The following is a 17,246-nucleotide window of genomic DNA, read 5'->3' as shown; positions in this document are numbered from 1 at the left end:
GTCAACCTCTGGAGAAATGATGGTGGTGCGGACAAGGTGGGGGGTACAATGAAGGGGACTTGAGAAGAGGATTAAGTCAGAATACATTTTGAGGGTGTGGTCAAATGCATTTATTAAAAGACTGGATAAATAATGTAAGAAAAAGAGGAGTCCATGACATTCTAGGCAGCTCTGTTGGAAGATGATGCTGTCATTTACTGAAACATGGGAGACTACGCAGGGCACAAGGTTGTTTCCCTTCAGTGAGAGTAGTTGCTATTTCTCACATATTTATTATTTCCCAAACACCCAACCCAGTGGGCTCTTACTTATTTGTTTAGTGAATAAATCTTAATATATAATGGTATTAGTCTCAGGATATTTTCAGCTGGAAGTAATGGAAAACTTTGACTCAAATTAGTTTAAAGCATGAACAGTTGATTATCTCACAAAACAGGGAGAGCAAGCTCTGGGCCTGATTCATCGCTGCATCTCTGCTCTGTGGACCTCAGCCTCAGACTCCTCCTTAGGCTGATGTGTGGCAGTTTCCAGAGTCACATCCAACCCAACCACAGGAGAAAGAGGCAGTGTCTTTCTCCCTCTCTCTCTTTATCCCTCTCCTTCTTTTTCTCTGTCCCCCATCCCTCTGTCTCAAGAGTGAGAAAACTACCCCCCCCGCAATACTCTGGTTGTTTTATGGGGCAAATCAGGCCTCAGGCAATCAGGCAAAGGAAGCACCTTTAAGTCACTGGGGCCCGTGTCTGAAGCTGGGGTGGGGTCTGCTTGCCTCAGGCACCTGGCTGCAATATGGTCAGGAGGATACCTGAACCAAGTCTGGATTTGTTGGAAAGGAAGAAGAGGGAAATTGGAACCTGTATGAAACCAATGTTGTCAATGCTGACAAAATGCCTTATAATAATGATGAAATTGTAGGCTTATGAGAAGTTATGTGAATTCTGAAAGTGTTAAAAAAAACAAAACAAGACAAAATCAAGTGCTTTGGTGATGCTTATGGATATTCTAGATATAACAATTATCCAGAATGTTAAATTAGTCTTGTAATTGATTATCGCTCTATAACCACATTTCCTATGAATTTGAGATAGGTTATGAAAAATAACGTCAAATTTCTTATTAAAGTTATTTAGTAAATATTTCTTGAGCACTGTGTGCAAAGACTTGAGTTAGAAATAGAAAAGGAATAAAAGTACATATACAACTTGTCCCAGTTCATCAGGAGGAAAAGAAGAAGGCACCAAACAGTTGCTGAAGACCTGTCCTACATGTTGATGAGGTTATTACTTTTAATTCTCCTAATAGGCCTACAAAGTAGTCATATTACCTCCATCAGACATTTCTAATGGTCACCAATATCTGGTTCACCTCTTCTTCTGAGTTCATGGAAGGCTGTGCTTCCCAGGTCCACTGAGGTTGGCTCTGTGACAAGAAGTCATATAGGTCACTTCTGTGTTGGGCATTAATTGCTGGTGTGAAAACTTCCACTCTCTTCTATTGCTCTAGCACCTGGAATGCCATGTGTCCACAATGGCATAGTTTCAAGATGGTGAAGCCAGCCTCCAACCTCCTGAGTCCCTGAATAACTACAAATCTGCTATGGTGTGTAATGCAAGGGAGACACTTTCTTCAGGTTCTACCACAGGGAGATTTGGTTACCACGTGATAGTGCAGGATAGTTAGTTCTAACATAGATAGTTTATCCCTTTTTTAAAAAAAATAATGTTTATTTCTGAGAGAGAGAGAAGAAGAGAGAGAGTGGGAGAGAGAGAGAGCGCACATGAGTGGGGGGAGGGGCAGAGAATGATAGAGACACAGGATCCGAAGGAGACTCCAGGCTCTGAGCTGTCAGCACAGAGCTGGACATGGGGCTTGAATCTACAAACCGTGAGATCATGATTAAGTGAGATGCTTAACTGACTGAACCACCCAGGTGCCCTGATAGTTTATCCTCATATGGAAGATGAAGGTCCAGAAGAATTGGTGACTCACCCAAAGTCACCAAGAATGGCATCATCGGGCTATGAGAACACAGGCTTAGTTGGGCTCCAAAGCTTGTACCTGCTCTACCAGTGCATGCCAGCTTCCAAATTAGGCATAGTTCTTGTCACAAAATTGGCCCTCAATGAATGTTTTATCAACGATTATTATTAGTGATAACTTACATGTTTTTATTATATGTGTTTAACATCTCAGCCAAGGTTTTCAAAGATACATACCACATTTTTTTCCCTCTCATTTAGCCCTTACAGTAAGCTTATCAGGTAGGTCTTAGTAAATTTCTCTCTGTTTGTCTGTTTCCTCCTCCTGCTAAAGAAATAATTATTGATTTTCCACGTTGAGCCAGCACAGTGTTCGCTGTTGGCTGTACAGTAGATGCTGTCTAAGGATTAGATTCAATGACTTGTCTGCAGACTTACAATAGGAAGAACTAGAATTTACTCAGAGATTGTTTTTTTTCTTTGTAAATTTTCTAATGTTTTTATATCTTATTTTTGAAAGAGACAGGGCATGAGCGGGGGAGGGGCAGAGAGAGAGAGGGAGACACAGAATCCGAAGCAGGCTCCAGGCTCTGAGCTTTCAGCACAGAGCCCAACACAGGGCTCAAACCCACAAACCGTGAGATCAGGACCTGAGCTGAAGTTGGATGCTTAACTGACTGAGCCACCCAGGTGCCCTACAGATTGTCTGTTTTTTAAACATAGGAGTTTATAGTCTAGTAGAGGGCCAAGAGAGCTACATAAGTATCACTAAATATAGTAGTCAAGAAGGTCAGAAAGGTGGTATAGTGGTCTTAGGACTGAAAGAAAAACTACTGTGCAGATTCAAGTATGGAGGGCATGATCACTCCCCAGTTGGGGTTACTTGCAACGTTTTCACAGAGGCTCACCTGAACTTTGATAGGATTTGATAGAATGGATAGGATTTGGACTGAGGACTGTGAAGTGAAAGGGCATTCCAGTGACCTAAAATATTGGAAATGCATTTGGGGGAAATATTCAGAGTGTAGTTGGCAATACTACTGGCTTTGCATTGGAGCAGTAGGTGGGTGAGATGAAAAGAAGAGGGCAGGACTATGGAAAGTTAACACAGGAAGCAGCCTCAGAGATGGACCCATTCAGGGAGGTCAAGGGTTAACTTTGGTCTGCTGGGTGTGACCAATGATTAGTGATTCTGAAGCTCACTGGTGCTTAGTGGGAAAGAGCCAAGGGCCCATGAACAGTGAAATTCCAAGGGCACCTTAGGAAAGGAATGGTGCCCAAAAGCCATGCATCTAGCATCTCAAATCCTGTCCAATCACCTTGATTTCATAGTCAAGGGAACTATGATCTGAGAGGGAAAGCAACTCCTCCCAGGTCACAGGGCTCCACTTGTGACACAGCTGGAACTAGAACAAAGACCACCTGATTTCTTCTCCCGTGCCTTTTTTCTCCACACTAGGCATCAGAATCTGGAAGACCTTAATGCATTTGAACTATTGCGTAGGTGAGAGGGAGGCTCTGCAAGATTTTCAGCATGTACATTGCACTGAAATGGCAGTGAGAGTGTACCATGCAGAGGGACATGTGGAAAGGTGGAGGCAGGGAAAGGGTTAGGTGAATTCCAGAGTAGAATAAGGAGTCATGTAATCACACCTGAATTAGTGCGATGGAAGGGAAAAAGGATAGAGGAGCGTGACCACGACACAAGAGAAAGAATTCTTGTTGTTATTAACAACGCTGACAATGCTGTTCATAAACAGGATCAGATCACTGTTCTAGAAAGTGATGTTGAAAAGAACATTTCCCCCGAGAAAGCCCAGACTAATCCCATGTTTAAACAATCCTTGGATGTTGTATTCCAGGCTGAAGTGAGCTGTTTCTCTGAGTGCCAAATACCCATATGAAAATTAAAAAAATGAGTCCAACATCTGAATGTTTGGGCTATATGACGCCAAGCGTCCCACACAGCTGATTCAGAGGCAACAAGAGGGCATATGGTGCTGACTGCTGGCAGGGCATTTTGTAGATTCCACTAGGACTCTGAAAAGTGTCGGTATGGAGAACGCATTACCCAGACAGCACTCATTTGTATGTTTTTGGCAAATCAACTTCACCTGACAAGGAGATGAGACATAGGAGCTACCCTACCTCATTCCAGTAAACTCCTGCTAAGAATAGTGAATGGTCTATATAATACTGGTCTATATCCTATAGGAAAATAGTCTATATAATAGCAAATTACAATGGCATGGAACGTTCCCTCTCTGGGTAATTTTGAAATATTTTCTAAAAAAACATCTGTAATTATTAAGCCATGAACTTGAGAAAGGTAATATGTGATGGAACAGAAATAAACAGATCCCATGGGACTTTGAAGAAAACCTGTATTTGGGTTTACTCATCTCTAAAATGCTTAACAGACTGACAGGAACAAAGTAGGCACTTAAGCAATATAAATTTTCATTCCATTCCATGGATGCAGAATTTGAAGTTCATAAGACAATTCACGTGAGCCTCATTTCATTTGATGAAGGTCAAATTAGTTGGGCCCTGAAACATGAACAAACTTTGCCCAGTGCCACCCAACTAGCAAATGGTGAGGACCAGGTTTGAGTCTCTGCCTTTTGGCTTGAGGTCCAGTGTACTTTTCACTACACCATAATAATGAACATATTATGTATATTACCATTTCTCCTTTAGCAGGCTATAATTTTGGCAGTCTGTACTGGGTTTTATTTTCCACTGTGGCTTGTGCAATAGTTACCACCACTGAGTATTTTTAACTGACAGAACAGATTTCTATTGAGAAGCAAACTTATGCATTATCCTGAGAAATGGGCTGAATGTTGTAAGGTGAGGCCCCAAGAATAACTTGGGGATCACAGAGTACTTTCAATTTGGGATCTTGGGGCACTGGTCCATTTTAAAGGAACTTGGGTACTACTTTCAAATAAAGAGGCTTTCAGAACTTCTAGATTGTTGAGAATAAGAAAGCTGTGTCTCCAATTATTCATTTCTTTTTAAACTTTAATTAACTCATTCATTTATTCGTTCATAAATGCCATTAAGCATTTATCGTGTGCCAGGCACAGTGCTAGGGGCTGGAGAAAAAGAGGCCTACATAGTCCCCACCTTCAAGGAGCCCACGGTTTGGGTAGAAACAGATAAAGAAAGAATGTGTTATATGATACAGTGTGAGAACAGAGGCAGTATAGATGCACAGGATGCTATGGGATGTTGAGGACGGGCATCCAACTGAGACTAACAAGCAGGGAAGGATTCCCAGAGGATTTGCTATCTGGGCTGGGGTGTAAAACACCGTCAGAAGTTATGAGGACTTAGAAGTGCATGAGACATGATGGAGGTCTTCGCCAGCCGAAAGGTGGGAAAGCACCGGTAAATAGAGTGTGTGGCCATAGTGGAGAGGAATAAAAAAATGTGGGTGGGGGACAGATTATGAGAAGCCTCAAAGTCCAAATGTTTACTGCTTAATATACATGGGAGGTACTTTTTAAAAATATGTTTAATGTTTATTTTTGAGAGAGAGAGAGAGAGCGAGAGAGAGAGAGAGAGAGAGAGAGAGAGAATGAACACAAGCGGGGGAGGGGTAGAGAGAGAGGGAGACAGAGGATCTGAAGCAGGCTCTCTGCTGACAGTGGAAAGCCTGATGCAGGGCTTGAACTCACAAACCATGAGATCATGACCTGAGCTGAAGTCCAATGCTTAACTGACTGAGCCACCCAGGTGCCCCTCACATGAGGGGTACGTTTTAGACCCAAGTCATCCCAGCTACTGCTGGTGAAGGCTCATCCAAATTCTGTGATTATGTGTATAAACACCAATGCACATACATCCCGCAAAACATCCGTTATGCTGATATGCTGAGTGAAGATAGTAAACAAAGCTGTTTTAAGTTTCTAGATGATTTCTTCCTCAGAGATGGGAGTTGGAGCTTTCAATCGTGTAGCCTGTTTGTTTGGCTTGCCATCTAAATCCAGTGGGTTAATATTCACAGGCACTGGAAGTGAAGGAGAAGCAGGGCAGACAATGTTTGCCAGAGCTGAGTGGACAAAGTCTCATCAATGTCCAGGCCTCGGTGGCACTGAGGTGCCATCACTCCCACAAAGACATAAACAATACAGACTACCTTTAAACTTTCAGCAACAAACTACCTCTTGGGTTCCTTGGTCAGGGGAGTACATCTTTCCAAGGAAAGATAGGTATGGAGGATGAAGTCTAACAGAAGTGGAGATTGATCATGGAAGAAGACCACAAGTGTGTGTGTTGGGAAAATGCGAATCACAGGACCATAAATTCTGAGAGCTGGGAGTTTTAGGAAGCAAGTTAAAGAGTCCAGGATCCAGCCAGGGCTTTCTGCATCACTACATGAACATTGTTTACTTCATGTATTGCTCAAGGCTGGACAGAGTCAAGCCTGAACAGCGGCCAGAGTCAAAGAGAAAATCTGTATGTGTGGTGGAGGTAATATGAGTCATTTCTGCTTGGCTCTGCTCTCAGAAAAATTTCTGAAAAATTTTATAGGCAGAATTGGCATCTCAGATATAAAGTAGTTACCAGGTCTTGTTTTTAAGATTCAAATGTGTCTTTATTTCAATTTTATTTTTTTCAATATCAGAAATCTAAGCTTTATTACTGCTGTTTTTAATTCTTTCCCAAATAAATATGTATGGTATTATAGTAATACCCAATAGCAACTCTGTAGATGAGGATCAAATGTGTTTTCAAAAGAAAAATAATGGATGGGATAAAACTGTTTATCTTTGTTCTAATTAGCTCAACCAGCAAATTTGGAACATCAAAGATCTTTGCAGACTTTGCTAAACTGTTACTCCATTTTCACTAAAAAAATGCTACAGACACAATTGGGTGTCCATTGATATACACACCCATTTGATTAATTCTATAAATTAGGGTGTTTATAGCATGCAGTTATGGGCTGAATTATGTCACCCCACCCCACTCCACCAAATTCATGTGCTAAAGTCCTAAATCCCTAACCCCCAGTACTTCAGAATGTAATTGTATTTGGAGGTAGAGTCTTCATTTATTTTATTTTTTTTTAAGCGGGCTTCTTACCCAACAAGGGGCTCAGTGTGAGGCTTGAACTCAAAACTTGAGATCAAGACCTGAGCTGAGATCATGAGTTGGACACTTAACCTACTGAGCCACCCAGGAGCCCCTGGAGATAAGGTCCTTAAAGAGGTAATTAGAGTCATTAGGGTAGGCCCTAATCCAATAGGACTGGTATCCTTATAAGAAGAGGAAATTTGGATACAGAGAGAAGAATGATGTGAAGACATAGGGAGAAAATGACCATCGAGAAGCCAAGGAGAGAGACCTGGAACAGACGCTCCCTCACGGCTCTCAGAAGGAACCAACCCTGCCCACATCTTGGACTTCTAGTCTCCAGAACTGTGAGACAACAAATTTCTGTCGTTGATGCTAGCCAGTCTATGGTGCTCCATTATGGCAGCCCTAGGAAATGCAACACAACATGCATATTTATTCTATCTAGATATTAGTAAGTTTATAACATGAACATTTATTTTCTGCCATCTGTTCCTTTTCAGTTTGGCCTCAGCATTCGGATTTCTTTGAGGAGAATGACCTGTCCTCATTTTATGCATTCTAGATAGGACTGTAAATAAGATATTTGGGGGGCAGGGTGGACATGTGACCTGAATTAGGCCAACGAAACTCTCTCCTGGGACTTTGACTCTCAAGAGGAACTAGGATGAAAATGACACTAGAAGCTTTTTCATGGTGCTGACAACTGCCTGCTAAATAGTGTCTGCTACACAAATCAGTGTTGCTGCCAGCGCCCTGCTTTTTTGTAAGTATGGTTGTCTGGCATTCTCATGGATTCTAAGAGCTGCCCCACATTTTCTAATAAACTGTTTTATCTTAGATTAGAAAGATGATATTTTTTATAGCTTGCAAGCAATTATTTTTAATCCTGTTCGTGCCATTTTTTTCTATTGAAATCTAAAAGAAAATTTACTAATTTTTTTATTTAAAACCCTTTCCTTGCTTATTTCTCTTTTATTCTCCCGTGTAGGTTTTAGGCATTCATCATTCAATAAATGTGCACTGAGCACCTATTATGTGTCAGATATTGCACTGGGTGTTTTCATCAAACTAGGAGTTGGAAGTTGTTTTGTGTAATGTGGGGTATTATCGAATATTTAGAAATTAGATATTTCACATGTTATTAAACTGCATTTATGTAGAGTCTCTATATATTTATATCAACAGCATAAATTAAGTAGGTGGAAAACCCTATCTAAACTTGGGGAATTTTATATCAGCAAGTGTTTAGCATCTGCTGTGTACAAAGATCCGTATCAGGTAATACGGGGGGGGGGGGGGGTACAAAAAAAAAAGATAAAGATTGCCCAGCCAAAGGCACTTACTAGGGGTTCCTCAGATATATTTAACAGTTAACAAATAGGAACACGTTCTATAGTGAATACCAAACCTTAAGAAAATGAGAAAAATCCATCTGAATCCTCTGACAATACTACCACAGGAGAATTTGTTGTGTTCACACCATGTTACATACTTTAATGTCAGATCTCATTTAATACTCATAGCCAACCTGTGAGCTGGGCACTGTTATCATCCCATTTTACTCGGATAGAAACTGAGACCAAATGAGGTTAGCAAACTTTCCTGGAGCACCCCCTTGCATCCTTCATAATTTTTCAATTTGCACAAGAATCTCTAATTCTAGAGGCCAAAGATATCCCCTTATCCTCTCAAAACAGTCAACAAAACAGAACAACTTAATATGCCAACATTCAAGGAGCTGGAGTTAGGACCTGTACATCCTTGCCACTGTCTCCTGTCCTCTCCTGGATTTAGAACTTTGTTTGATTTGATAATTGTGTCCTCACATCCAGGCTATCACAACTATTTCATGTCGAAACCCTGGGAGTGTGAGCTTTGCCCCAAATTCGTTTCTAAGCCTAGGGGCAGGAGCTTTGGTAACAGACTACCAAGGCTAGAATTTCAAAATAAATCAATATGCATCTTCTATGGAATTCACTGCAATGGGAGTTTGTATTTATCATTACTTGGCTCCTAGACTCATTTAAGAGAGGCCAACTGGCAGCTCCCATCTCTTATAAAAGTTTCCAGAAGACAAAACATGAAAGTTCTGTTTCATTTTTTCCTGGGATTCTTTTATCTTGTGTGAGCATCAGTAATCAAAGTGGCATTTACTAGCTTGGCAAATGAAGAAACCTTTACTTTCCCACAAGCTCAGTTGTAGGTATCAGGCTCTCCTAAAGTTTCCATAGCAAATAGCCAGCTGAGTGTGCAAAAGGAAGAAAGACAGAAAGGCAAAGAAACAAAGAAATACAGAAAGAAACAAGGAAAGACAGAAACAAAGAGACAGAGAAAGAGAAGGAAAAAGAGAAAGAAAGAGAACAGAGGAAAAGAAAAGAGAAAAGAAGAAAGAAGAAAAAGAAGAAAGAAGAAAGAAATCTGCAAGGAAAAAAGTATAACAAGGACCACACTGATCCTACATTAGTTTTCTAGTGACTTGCAGAGTTTGTAATTTTTATCATTTACCTTTCTCTCCACTACACCAATTCCTAGGGGAGGGTTCATTTTTTATTCATTCTGAAAGTTTACCATCAATCATCCTCTTAAAGAGCTTGCCAGAAACTTGGACAGAGCCTCATAATAAAATTGCACAGACAGAGGACTAATTGATTTCTATAAATAATGTTTAGCTGTAAAGATATGAAAGGTGGTTAGAACCACATGTATTAATCTCCCTTTTGCTCCATCTGTGTCTGCAAAAGCAGACTGTACCTTGACAAAGTACCCTGACTATTTTGCCCTGCAAACACACAGCAGGAGATTAACACCAGATGGCCCACCCCTCCCATTTCCTTGCCCTGCCCTCCGCCCCGCCCCCACCTCCTCTGGCCAAATCCTCTAATTACTCCTCCCCTCTGGTCCCCACTTTATATCCCATAATTTTAAAATTCACTTTCCATTACCATCCCTGCACTGACAACATGCCGAGTTGACAGTCCCCCATTTCTCTCCACCCTTCCACCTTTCTGTACAATAAACAAAAACACAACCCAAACCTCAAACACAAAAGCTTTTCATCAGACTGCAAGACTAACAGTGTTCAGGAAAAACAGTAACTACCGGTGCTAAAGAATTATTAATGTGTGTGTCTTGGAAAGAGGGGGATTAGAGAGGACTCATGCTGGAGGACACTCTCAGGCACTACTAGCTTTAATCACATGGCACCAAAATACCCAGCATTTACTACTTGTCAACATCATATAAAACGGGAACAAAATTATATCTGGGGAAATAAATGCTGGCTGGACAAAGATAATGCTATAAATCTCATGTTGCTGGAAGAATGTTGAAAACCCGCAGAAGCCCCATCTGCTCAGGCCAACTGTGATAGGCTGAAATAAAAAGCGAACTAGAGACAGGGCAGGGCTGTGTGATAGATGCCCAATTCCAAATTATGAACATTAGGTGGTTACATCGCAAAGACTGATTCATAAGGGCGCCATCTTAACTGGTTGGGTCAATCAGCTGGTTCCAATCCCAACTAAACACAACACAAAATGTCATACTTAGCATCGAATATCATTTTTCTGGCTACAGATTAAATACAAAATGAATGATTACTTTCACTTGGGAGACAGGAAAATTGTCACACTAGACAGAATTCGATGAAATTGGCCCATTTCTTCCTCTTCTTCTTCTTCTTTTTTTTTTTTTTTCTTCTCTTTTCCTGGCCTGGATTGCTCCTAGATGATGGTAGATATTTTCTATAAATAAGAGTGCTAGGGAGTCTTTTTTGATGGGGCAACACAAATGACTAGATTGATTCAAATAAAGTAATTCTACATCAGTCTAATTCTGAGAGCATTAACTATTCCTGATGATTATCATACTTGAAATATGGTCATAATTTTAAAAGCTTTCACAGATACTTTCCTTTTCTGTAGCTTTTCATGTGAGGCAGAGCAAACTTTCTCAAAGCTTTTCTTTTAGGGGGAGAATGCATGCTGTGTTTCGTAATTTTAAGTCTCCGTAAAGTTAACCACACTTGTAAAAAATCACTTATTTTTAGCGTGGGCTCCTTCTGTAGCATTCCCTTCGTCTCCACACGCTGGTTAGTTGTCTGTCTTCACCCCCTTGCCCTGGCCTGCTCACGTCAGCCTAGCAGTTCCTTCTTTCAATGGCAAGTACTAAGAAGGCAGGGGCTGTTGTAGCCCCACTTGCTTTGCCTGGAGCTCCCAGTGATTTCATGAAGGCTACCAGCTCTGCTACCAGCCTACAGTGTTTGGGATCTGCTGGCCGTTTTGTTATACAGCCATCCCCTGCTTTTCCAAAGTTTGCTTTATGCCGCTTTGCTTTTACCAAAGACCTGCATCAGTACCTGTTTTTGCTAACTGAAAGAAATCCAAAGAAGACTTTTGCTTTCACCAAAAAATGGAGAAAGGCATACACAGCATTCAGCATCTGTTTCGCAGCAGGCCATTATGGAGGCAGCGTGCACCTCGAGCAGCCCCGCCAAGCTCCTTCCCCAGGAACCATACTCACTCAGCCTTTCAGCATCAAGTGCCGTACTTTGAACTGTGTCTGAGAGCGTGAGCACTTTATCTTGATTTATTTTGTGTATCTGTTAACAAGATGTGTCCCAAGGTATCAGAAAAGCTTAAAAAAATTATTTTGGGGGTCTGGGACAGTGCAAAAAATGTCCCATATAATTGAATGCTAATTGCTTCTTTGCTTTATGCCATTTAGGCTCACGAAAGGTTTTGTAGGGATGCTCTGCTTTTGATAGCTGGGGAAACCTGTAGTTTCATTAGCCACTTCTGCAATGGCCCTAATCTCATCTAAGCACTGGAGCGGAAGAAGATACCGGAAGGGAATGGTTGATTGGACATAAGGAAGTTTTTGCTTCCTTTTCTTTTTAAAAAGGTCTTGGGTAGGGAGGGCCCATGTTGGAACTGGGCCATTATGCTACTTGATTTCATAATTATTGACCTGGTTCTAGGAATTAGGAATTAGACAAGATAGCCCTTGAGGTGTATGTGAGGGGAGTTGCTTGGTCTGTGAGTTAGTGAGTGTGTCAGGACACTGTATGGCTGATCCAAGCCCTGAGTCCATGATGTTCAAATGACTGAAGCATTTCAAGCAAGCAAAAAATTAGCACATCTGTTCATTGGATCAGTGGAAGGAGCCTACTGAGCTCTGAAACACCATGGCCGATCGGTCTGGTGAATTATTTAGCATTCCCAAAAGCTAGGGTGTTCTCCATGTAGGCTGGTTGGAAAGTTAAAAGTGCCAAGAAATACATGGTACTGTATTTATATTACCTGGAGTTGAAGAACTGTGTAACCCAGTTTCCACCGCTTACGGCAACAACTGAAGTCTGAAACCAAGAGTCAAGAGGAATACCTAAGCATGAAGGTCAAACTTGGATTCCACACATCTAACCAAGTGAAGCAATCACTGCTTTCTGACCAGTAGGTTCACACTTATAAATGTATCCTCAAACACAAGATTAAAACCTTGAAGTAGGTAAATCATCATGTGTTGGGACCAAATGCATCAGAATCCTAGTAGAAGGATCCACCTAAGTACATCAGTAGGAACTTGGAGGTCAAAGAGAATGAAGTCAATCTATGGCCTTCCTGAGTGCCAGGCAAAGAAAGAGTCTCTGAGAAGACACCATAGTCCCAATGGAGTCCTAAAGTCTTGAGAAGAAGGAGGACCCTCCAAGTAGTCTTAGGATGTTTGAGCCATGGTGTCTGAGAATAAGCAAGCAGAGTCATAGTCATGGTCATAGTCATGGGAGTATGAGGTGATGTGCCCTGGGGTCTGCCTACTCCCTGGTAGATGTCTCCCAGACAGTCCCAGTTCAGTGCACATTCAAGCTGAGGTGGTCAAATAAACCTTCTGCATCTTCCTGTCTCCTGAGCTGCCGAGCTTCCTCCTCACCTCAGGTTTAGATAGCTGTCTTTGTGGTTTGAAATAGCTAAGGGCAAAGGTTTAGGTCCTTTCCCCCCATCTATGCCCCTTTGGCCAGAGTCCTCATCCTCCCTCTTTGCCACCTTCCCTAGGTGACCAGTGCTCCTATGCTGGATACCAGTGGCCCAAGGTCACTTGCTATATTATTCCACCAGGACCATGCCCTCCCCAAGAGACTCTCTCAGTTGTGCTATTTGGGAGACCTGGAGATGGTGTTCCCTTCCTAGCTGATGATACATAAGCTAAATACAGTAAAGCCATTCCAATTAGGGGAGCAGAATGGTGTAGGACTAAAATTGGCAAACTTTGTAGAAGAGCCAGTAAATAAATATTTTAGCCTTTATAGGCCATGCAAGCTTGGTTACAAAAGCTCATCTCTGCTGACCTGGTGCTAAGGCAGCCATAGTCAGTTTGCAAATGAATGAGTATGGCTGTGTTCCAATAAAATGTTCTCTATTAAAATAGGGGACAAGTTGGATCTGGCTTGTGGGGCCTTAGTTTGCTGACCCCTGGCATAGAAGAAAGAACACTACATGCGAATAAAGACCTGGCCCCCAGTCACAGCCCTAACCTTCACCACGTGCATGACTTCAGGCAAGTCACTTCTTCCTTTCTCACCACTCACTCCTCCCAAAGGAAACATGTTGTAGAGAGGGTGACATGTGAGACTGGTCATGTGCCTGACATCTTCAGTTGTCTTGCTCGTCAGTGGAGTTGTTGATGGCCAACAAAGCAAAGGCCACACAATTTGTTTTACAGGAAGGGTTATCACTGTGAGCATCTGCCATGAGATAACATACATACTCTCCTTTCTTCTTCATAGCGCACCAAGGTAGGTAATATGTTCCCTCTTTAACAGATGAGGAAACAGAGATCGGGGATGTTAAATGACTTGCCCAAGCCACCTAATGACCAAGTTACCAGGTCAAAATTCAAATCCAGGTCTAACCATACCCAAATTTCCTTTTCACCACGTAGCCTTCTGTGTAGGCAGTTTAGTTTTCAATCCCTTCACGCTAACCATTTTTCAGATGTTGTCTCCAATGTACTGTTCTCTCCGCAGTTGCTGGAGTGATCAGATATTGTCACTTTCAGGTGCAAATCTGCCCATTGGCTTCCCGTCACACGTTGGATAGAATAAAGCCATTCCAATTGAGCACAACAGCATAGATCCCAAATCCTTCCCACGTCTTATGAGGCCACTATGGTCTCTGCTATCTTGCTCCACCCTCTCCGACCTTTCTTCTCTGCCTCACTTACTTTGTTCCAGCCCCACACACTTTGCTTTGCCTTACACACGTCAAGCAGACTCCCATGTCAAGATTTTCACCATTGTGGCTCTCCAGCCTGGAACACTATGCTCTGTGGATCAGAATGGCTCATCCCCTCACTTAATTGATGCCTCAGCTTAAATGTCACCTCCTCAGAGAGAACCTTCCTGACCACCTTATCCATAAAAGCACCACTAATCACTCTGTCTCCTGATGGTCCTTTTGTTTTCGTTGTAGCTCCTATCACACTAGCCAATAATCACATTTACCTTTTTTCTTCTTCTCTCTTGCCTTGTGAAGGCAAGGGATTTGTCTTGTTCACTGATAAATGTCATCTAATCTCATAGGCTTTCAACGGCTATCTACTGATTGTTGAATAAATGAGAGAAAACATTGGAATGAGGCAACAGTGTGACTGGCTCAGAACCAGTTGACCACCACTCTGAGGGCAGTGTTTCAAATCTATCAGCAGTGTGAAATTTTGTCCTTTAATCCCCTTCTAGGAAGCACAGCTTGCTTGCCTTTGGCAGAACAACAAAAAAAATTAGGGTACTCCTTCGTCTCATCCTTAGGAAGTATGTAATACAGGAGAGGTGCCACCAAACTGGGAAAGATTAGTCTCACAACTGAATGGCAGAGGTCATCGAAGGTCCAAGGTTTTCCAGCTGCCAGCCGCCAAGCCACTTGTTGTTCCACCTCCTCCACCATCTGCACCATCCTCTTCTGCAGGGGCTGTTCCTGACCAGACTGCCACCACTGCTAAATCCTCCTCTCCCCAGGCTTAAGGGCAGCATGAAAACCTCAGGTAAGCACTTTTGGTGGGAAAACACCATTCTTATCCAAACACTGTTACTTAATGGGTGGAGCAACCAAGAGCCAGAGAACTGAAATAGCTTGGCTAAGGTCCTGCTGCTTATTAATGTCACTTGTGAGTCTATAGCCTGAGTTTCCTGATCACAAAACTGGTCCTAGCTCCACACTGCATGCAAGATGTTAGAAGTACACAATCTGTAACATCCCAGGCTGCTCACTGAAGAATCAATTCAATTCTACATAGATGGAGCATCCAATATGGCTGGTCCCATAATTGCTGAGAGTCTGGGGGTGCAACAATGAAAACACTAGAGTCCCTGTCCCCAAAGAGTTTACTGGAAGTCTGAACACAGAATGAAAGAAATTGGGTTTTTGGGGTGCATTTAAATGTTGATTAATAGGTGAATGCAGTAATCAGTTTAATCTCAAAGAGATTCTTAAAGCACCTTCCAAAGCTTCCTCAGTTATGCTTAGGCCTCCCTCTGCATATGATTCTTAAAAAGAGAGAGAGAGGGAGGAAGAGAGAGGAAGAGAGAGAGGGGAAGGGAGAGGAAAGGAAAAGAAAGGAAAGGAAAAGTGAAAGGAAAAAGAAGGAAAGAAAAGGAAAGGGAAGCCAGCCCTCAGCCCAGACTTCAAAGATTATCTTCTGCATTATCGTAGCAACTTTTGATATGAGAATGCAGAGACTTTTGGTTACTACTAACCTAGTCAATAACAGACATTCCCTCCATCAATCAATGGCACATTTGAGGTCTTCTAAAACAACCTGGATCAGTGACAGGGATTCAAGTACCCATACAACCTGTGAGATCAGTAGGGGGACTTAACGTCAGTCAGTCCCAACTGTGCTAAGCCCTGGCTCAGTTGTTCAGAGATGACCTCCTATAAGAAAAGCTCACCCTTGCCTTTAGAACAAATCTTTCCTCTCCATCACCCAGACAATAAAGTCCAAAAAGAGTGAAAGGGTAAGCGAGAGAGGCAGATAGAGCAAGCAAGAGCGAGCCACAAGTACACTGGCAGAAATAATGAGCAAGAGTTGACATTAACACAGAAACGCACCATTCCTGATTGCTTTGTATTTATAGAAGTAAAAACCAAGGATAAAAGAGAAACCGGAAAAAAAGGTACATACTTGCCTCTAGAAGCTTCTCTCCTTCCACATGCCCCATTCTCTCACCTCCCAAAAGATAAAGACACACTTTATCACAGCCCCAAACTACTTGGGACCAAGACTTTGCAGCGCACAGAAACGAAACCAGCTTTCCCTCCGCCTGACCCAGGATGCTTACCCCGCTCGCTGAGTTCACTCACCCACTCTCCCCACATTTTCCTGCCTGTTGCATGCAAAGCATTGTCTCCAAACGCCAATTACTGATATTCAAAACTGCGGTTTTCCTACCCTGGTTAGAGACGCCTCCATGAGAGACCGGGTTGAGCTCTTGAGTTGAAAGAGAACCTGGGGGGTGGAGGGAAACCCCTTCTCGAACCTCCACGCGGTTCCCGTTACCAAGGGAACTCTCTTTGTCCTGGGAGGCGAAGAATGGCTGCCTCTCCCACGGCCTGGCTCCAGCAGTGGCCAAATCTCTGCACAGGGTCAAGAGCAGAGGGAGGGGAAGCCTCACACATGCTTCTCACAAAGAAATCACTTTCAAAGAATGAAAGAAATGGTGAAAATGCAGTTTGAGGAGGCACCCCGGTGGCGAGGGAGTGAGTTTATCTATGGTGCTGTGATCAGATTGGCGTTGGCTTTCCTGCTCCCCAAAAGGAGATTCAAATCTGTATCACAGGGGAGACAGTGATGGGAAAGTTGCAAAGGGTATGTCCCAGCCTCCTTCAGCAGAGGCTGAACATTGATCAGATGCACAATTAATTAGTTAAAATGCTTAGTTGAAGCTTCGAGCTGGATTATTTTGGCTCCTGGACTGGTCGGAGGAGCTGTCTGCCTGTTTTCTGGAAGCCTGGTGGGGCCCGGCCTGGAGGTGGTAGTATCATTTTGACCGTGAAGCAAATTCTCATTTGCCCTGCATTTTAGGGACCTGGGTTGGCTTTCCTTTTCAGAATAAATTCTCTTAGGGAAGATGCCAAAGGAGGAACATTTTGTACATGCTTATTTTGAAACCCATTTGTCAAGGCTAGACCA

The 17,246-nt window shown here is 42.5% G+C and overlaps 1 protein-coding gene across 2 annotated transcripts in view; it reads right to left on the bottom strand.

Moving 5' to 3' along the window:
• The window catches only part of ANKFN1 (ankyrin repeat and fibronectin type III domain containing 1), a 316,545-nt gene extending 299,923 nt beyond the window's left edge, over window positions 1-16,622 (bottom strand). Inside the window, exon 1 of one of the 2 annotated variants that reach the window (XM_058703009.1) lies at window positions 16,506-16,622. In XM_058703009.1, coding sequence (XP_058558992.1) covers window positions 16,506-16,526 — 21 coding nt within the window. In that variant the 5' untranslated portion in view covers window positions 16,527-16,622. The remainder of the gene's footprint in view (window positions 1-16,505) is intronic. The other variant, XM_058703010.1, reaches the window with a different exon arrangement.
• Between the last annotated feature and the right edge of the window lie 624 nt (window positions 16,623-17,246).

This window comes from Neofelis nebulosa, chromosome 16, assembly GCF_028018385.1.
Source record: "Neofelis nebulosa isolate mNeoNeb1 chromosome 16, mNeoNeb1.pri, whole genome shotgun sequence".
Taxonomy (NCBI): Eukaryota; Metazoa; Chordata; class Mammalia; order Carnivora; family Felidae; genus Neofelis; species Neofelis nebulosa.
This window is presented reverse-complemented; position numbering and strand designations above follow the sequence as displayed.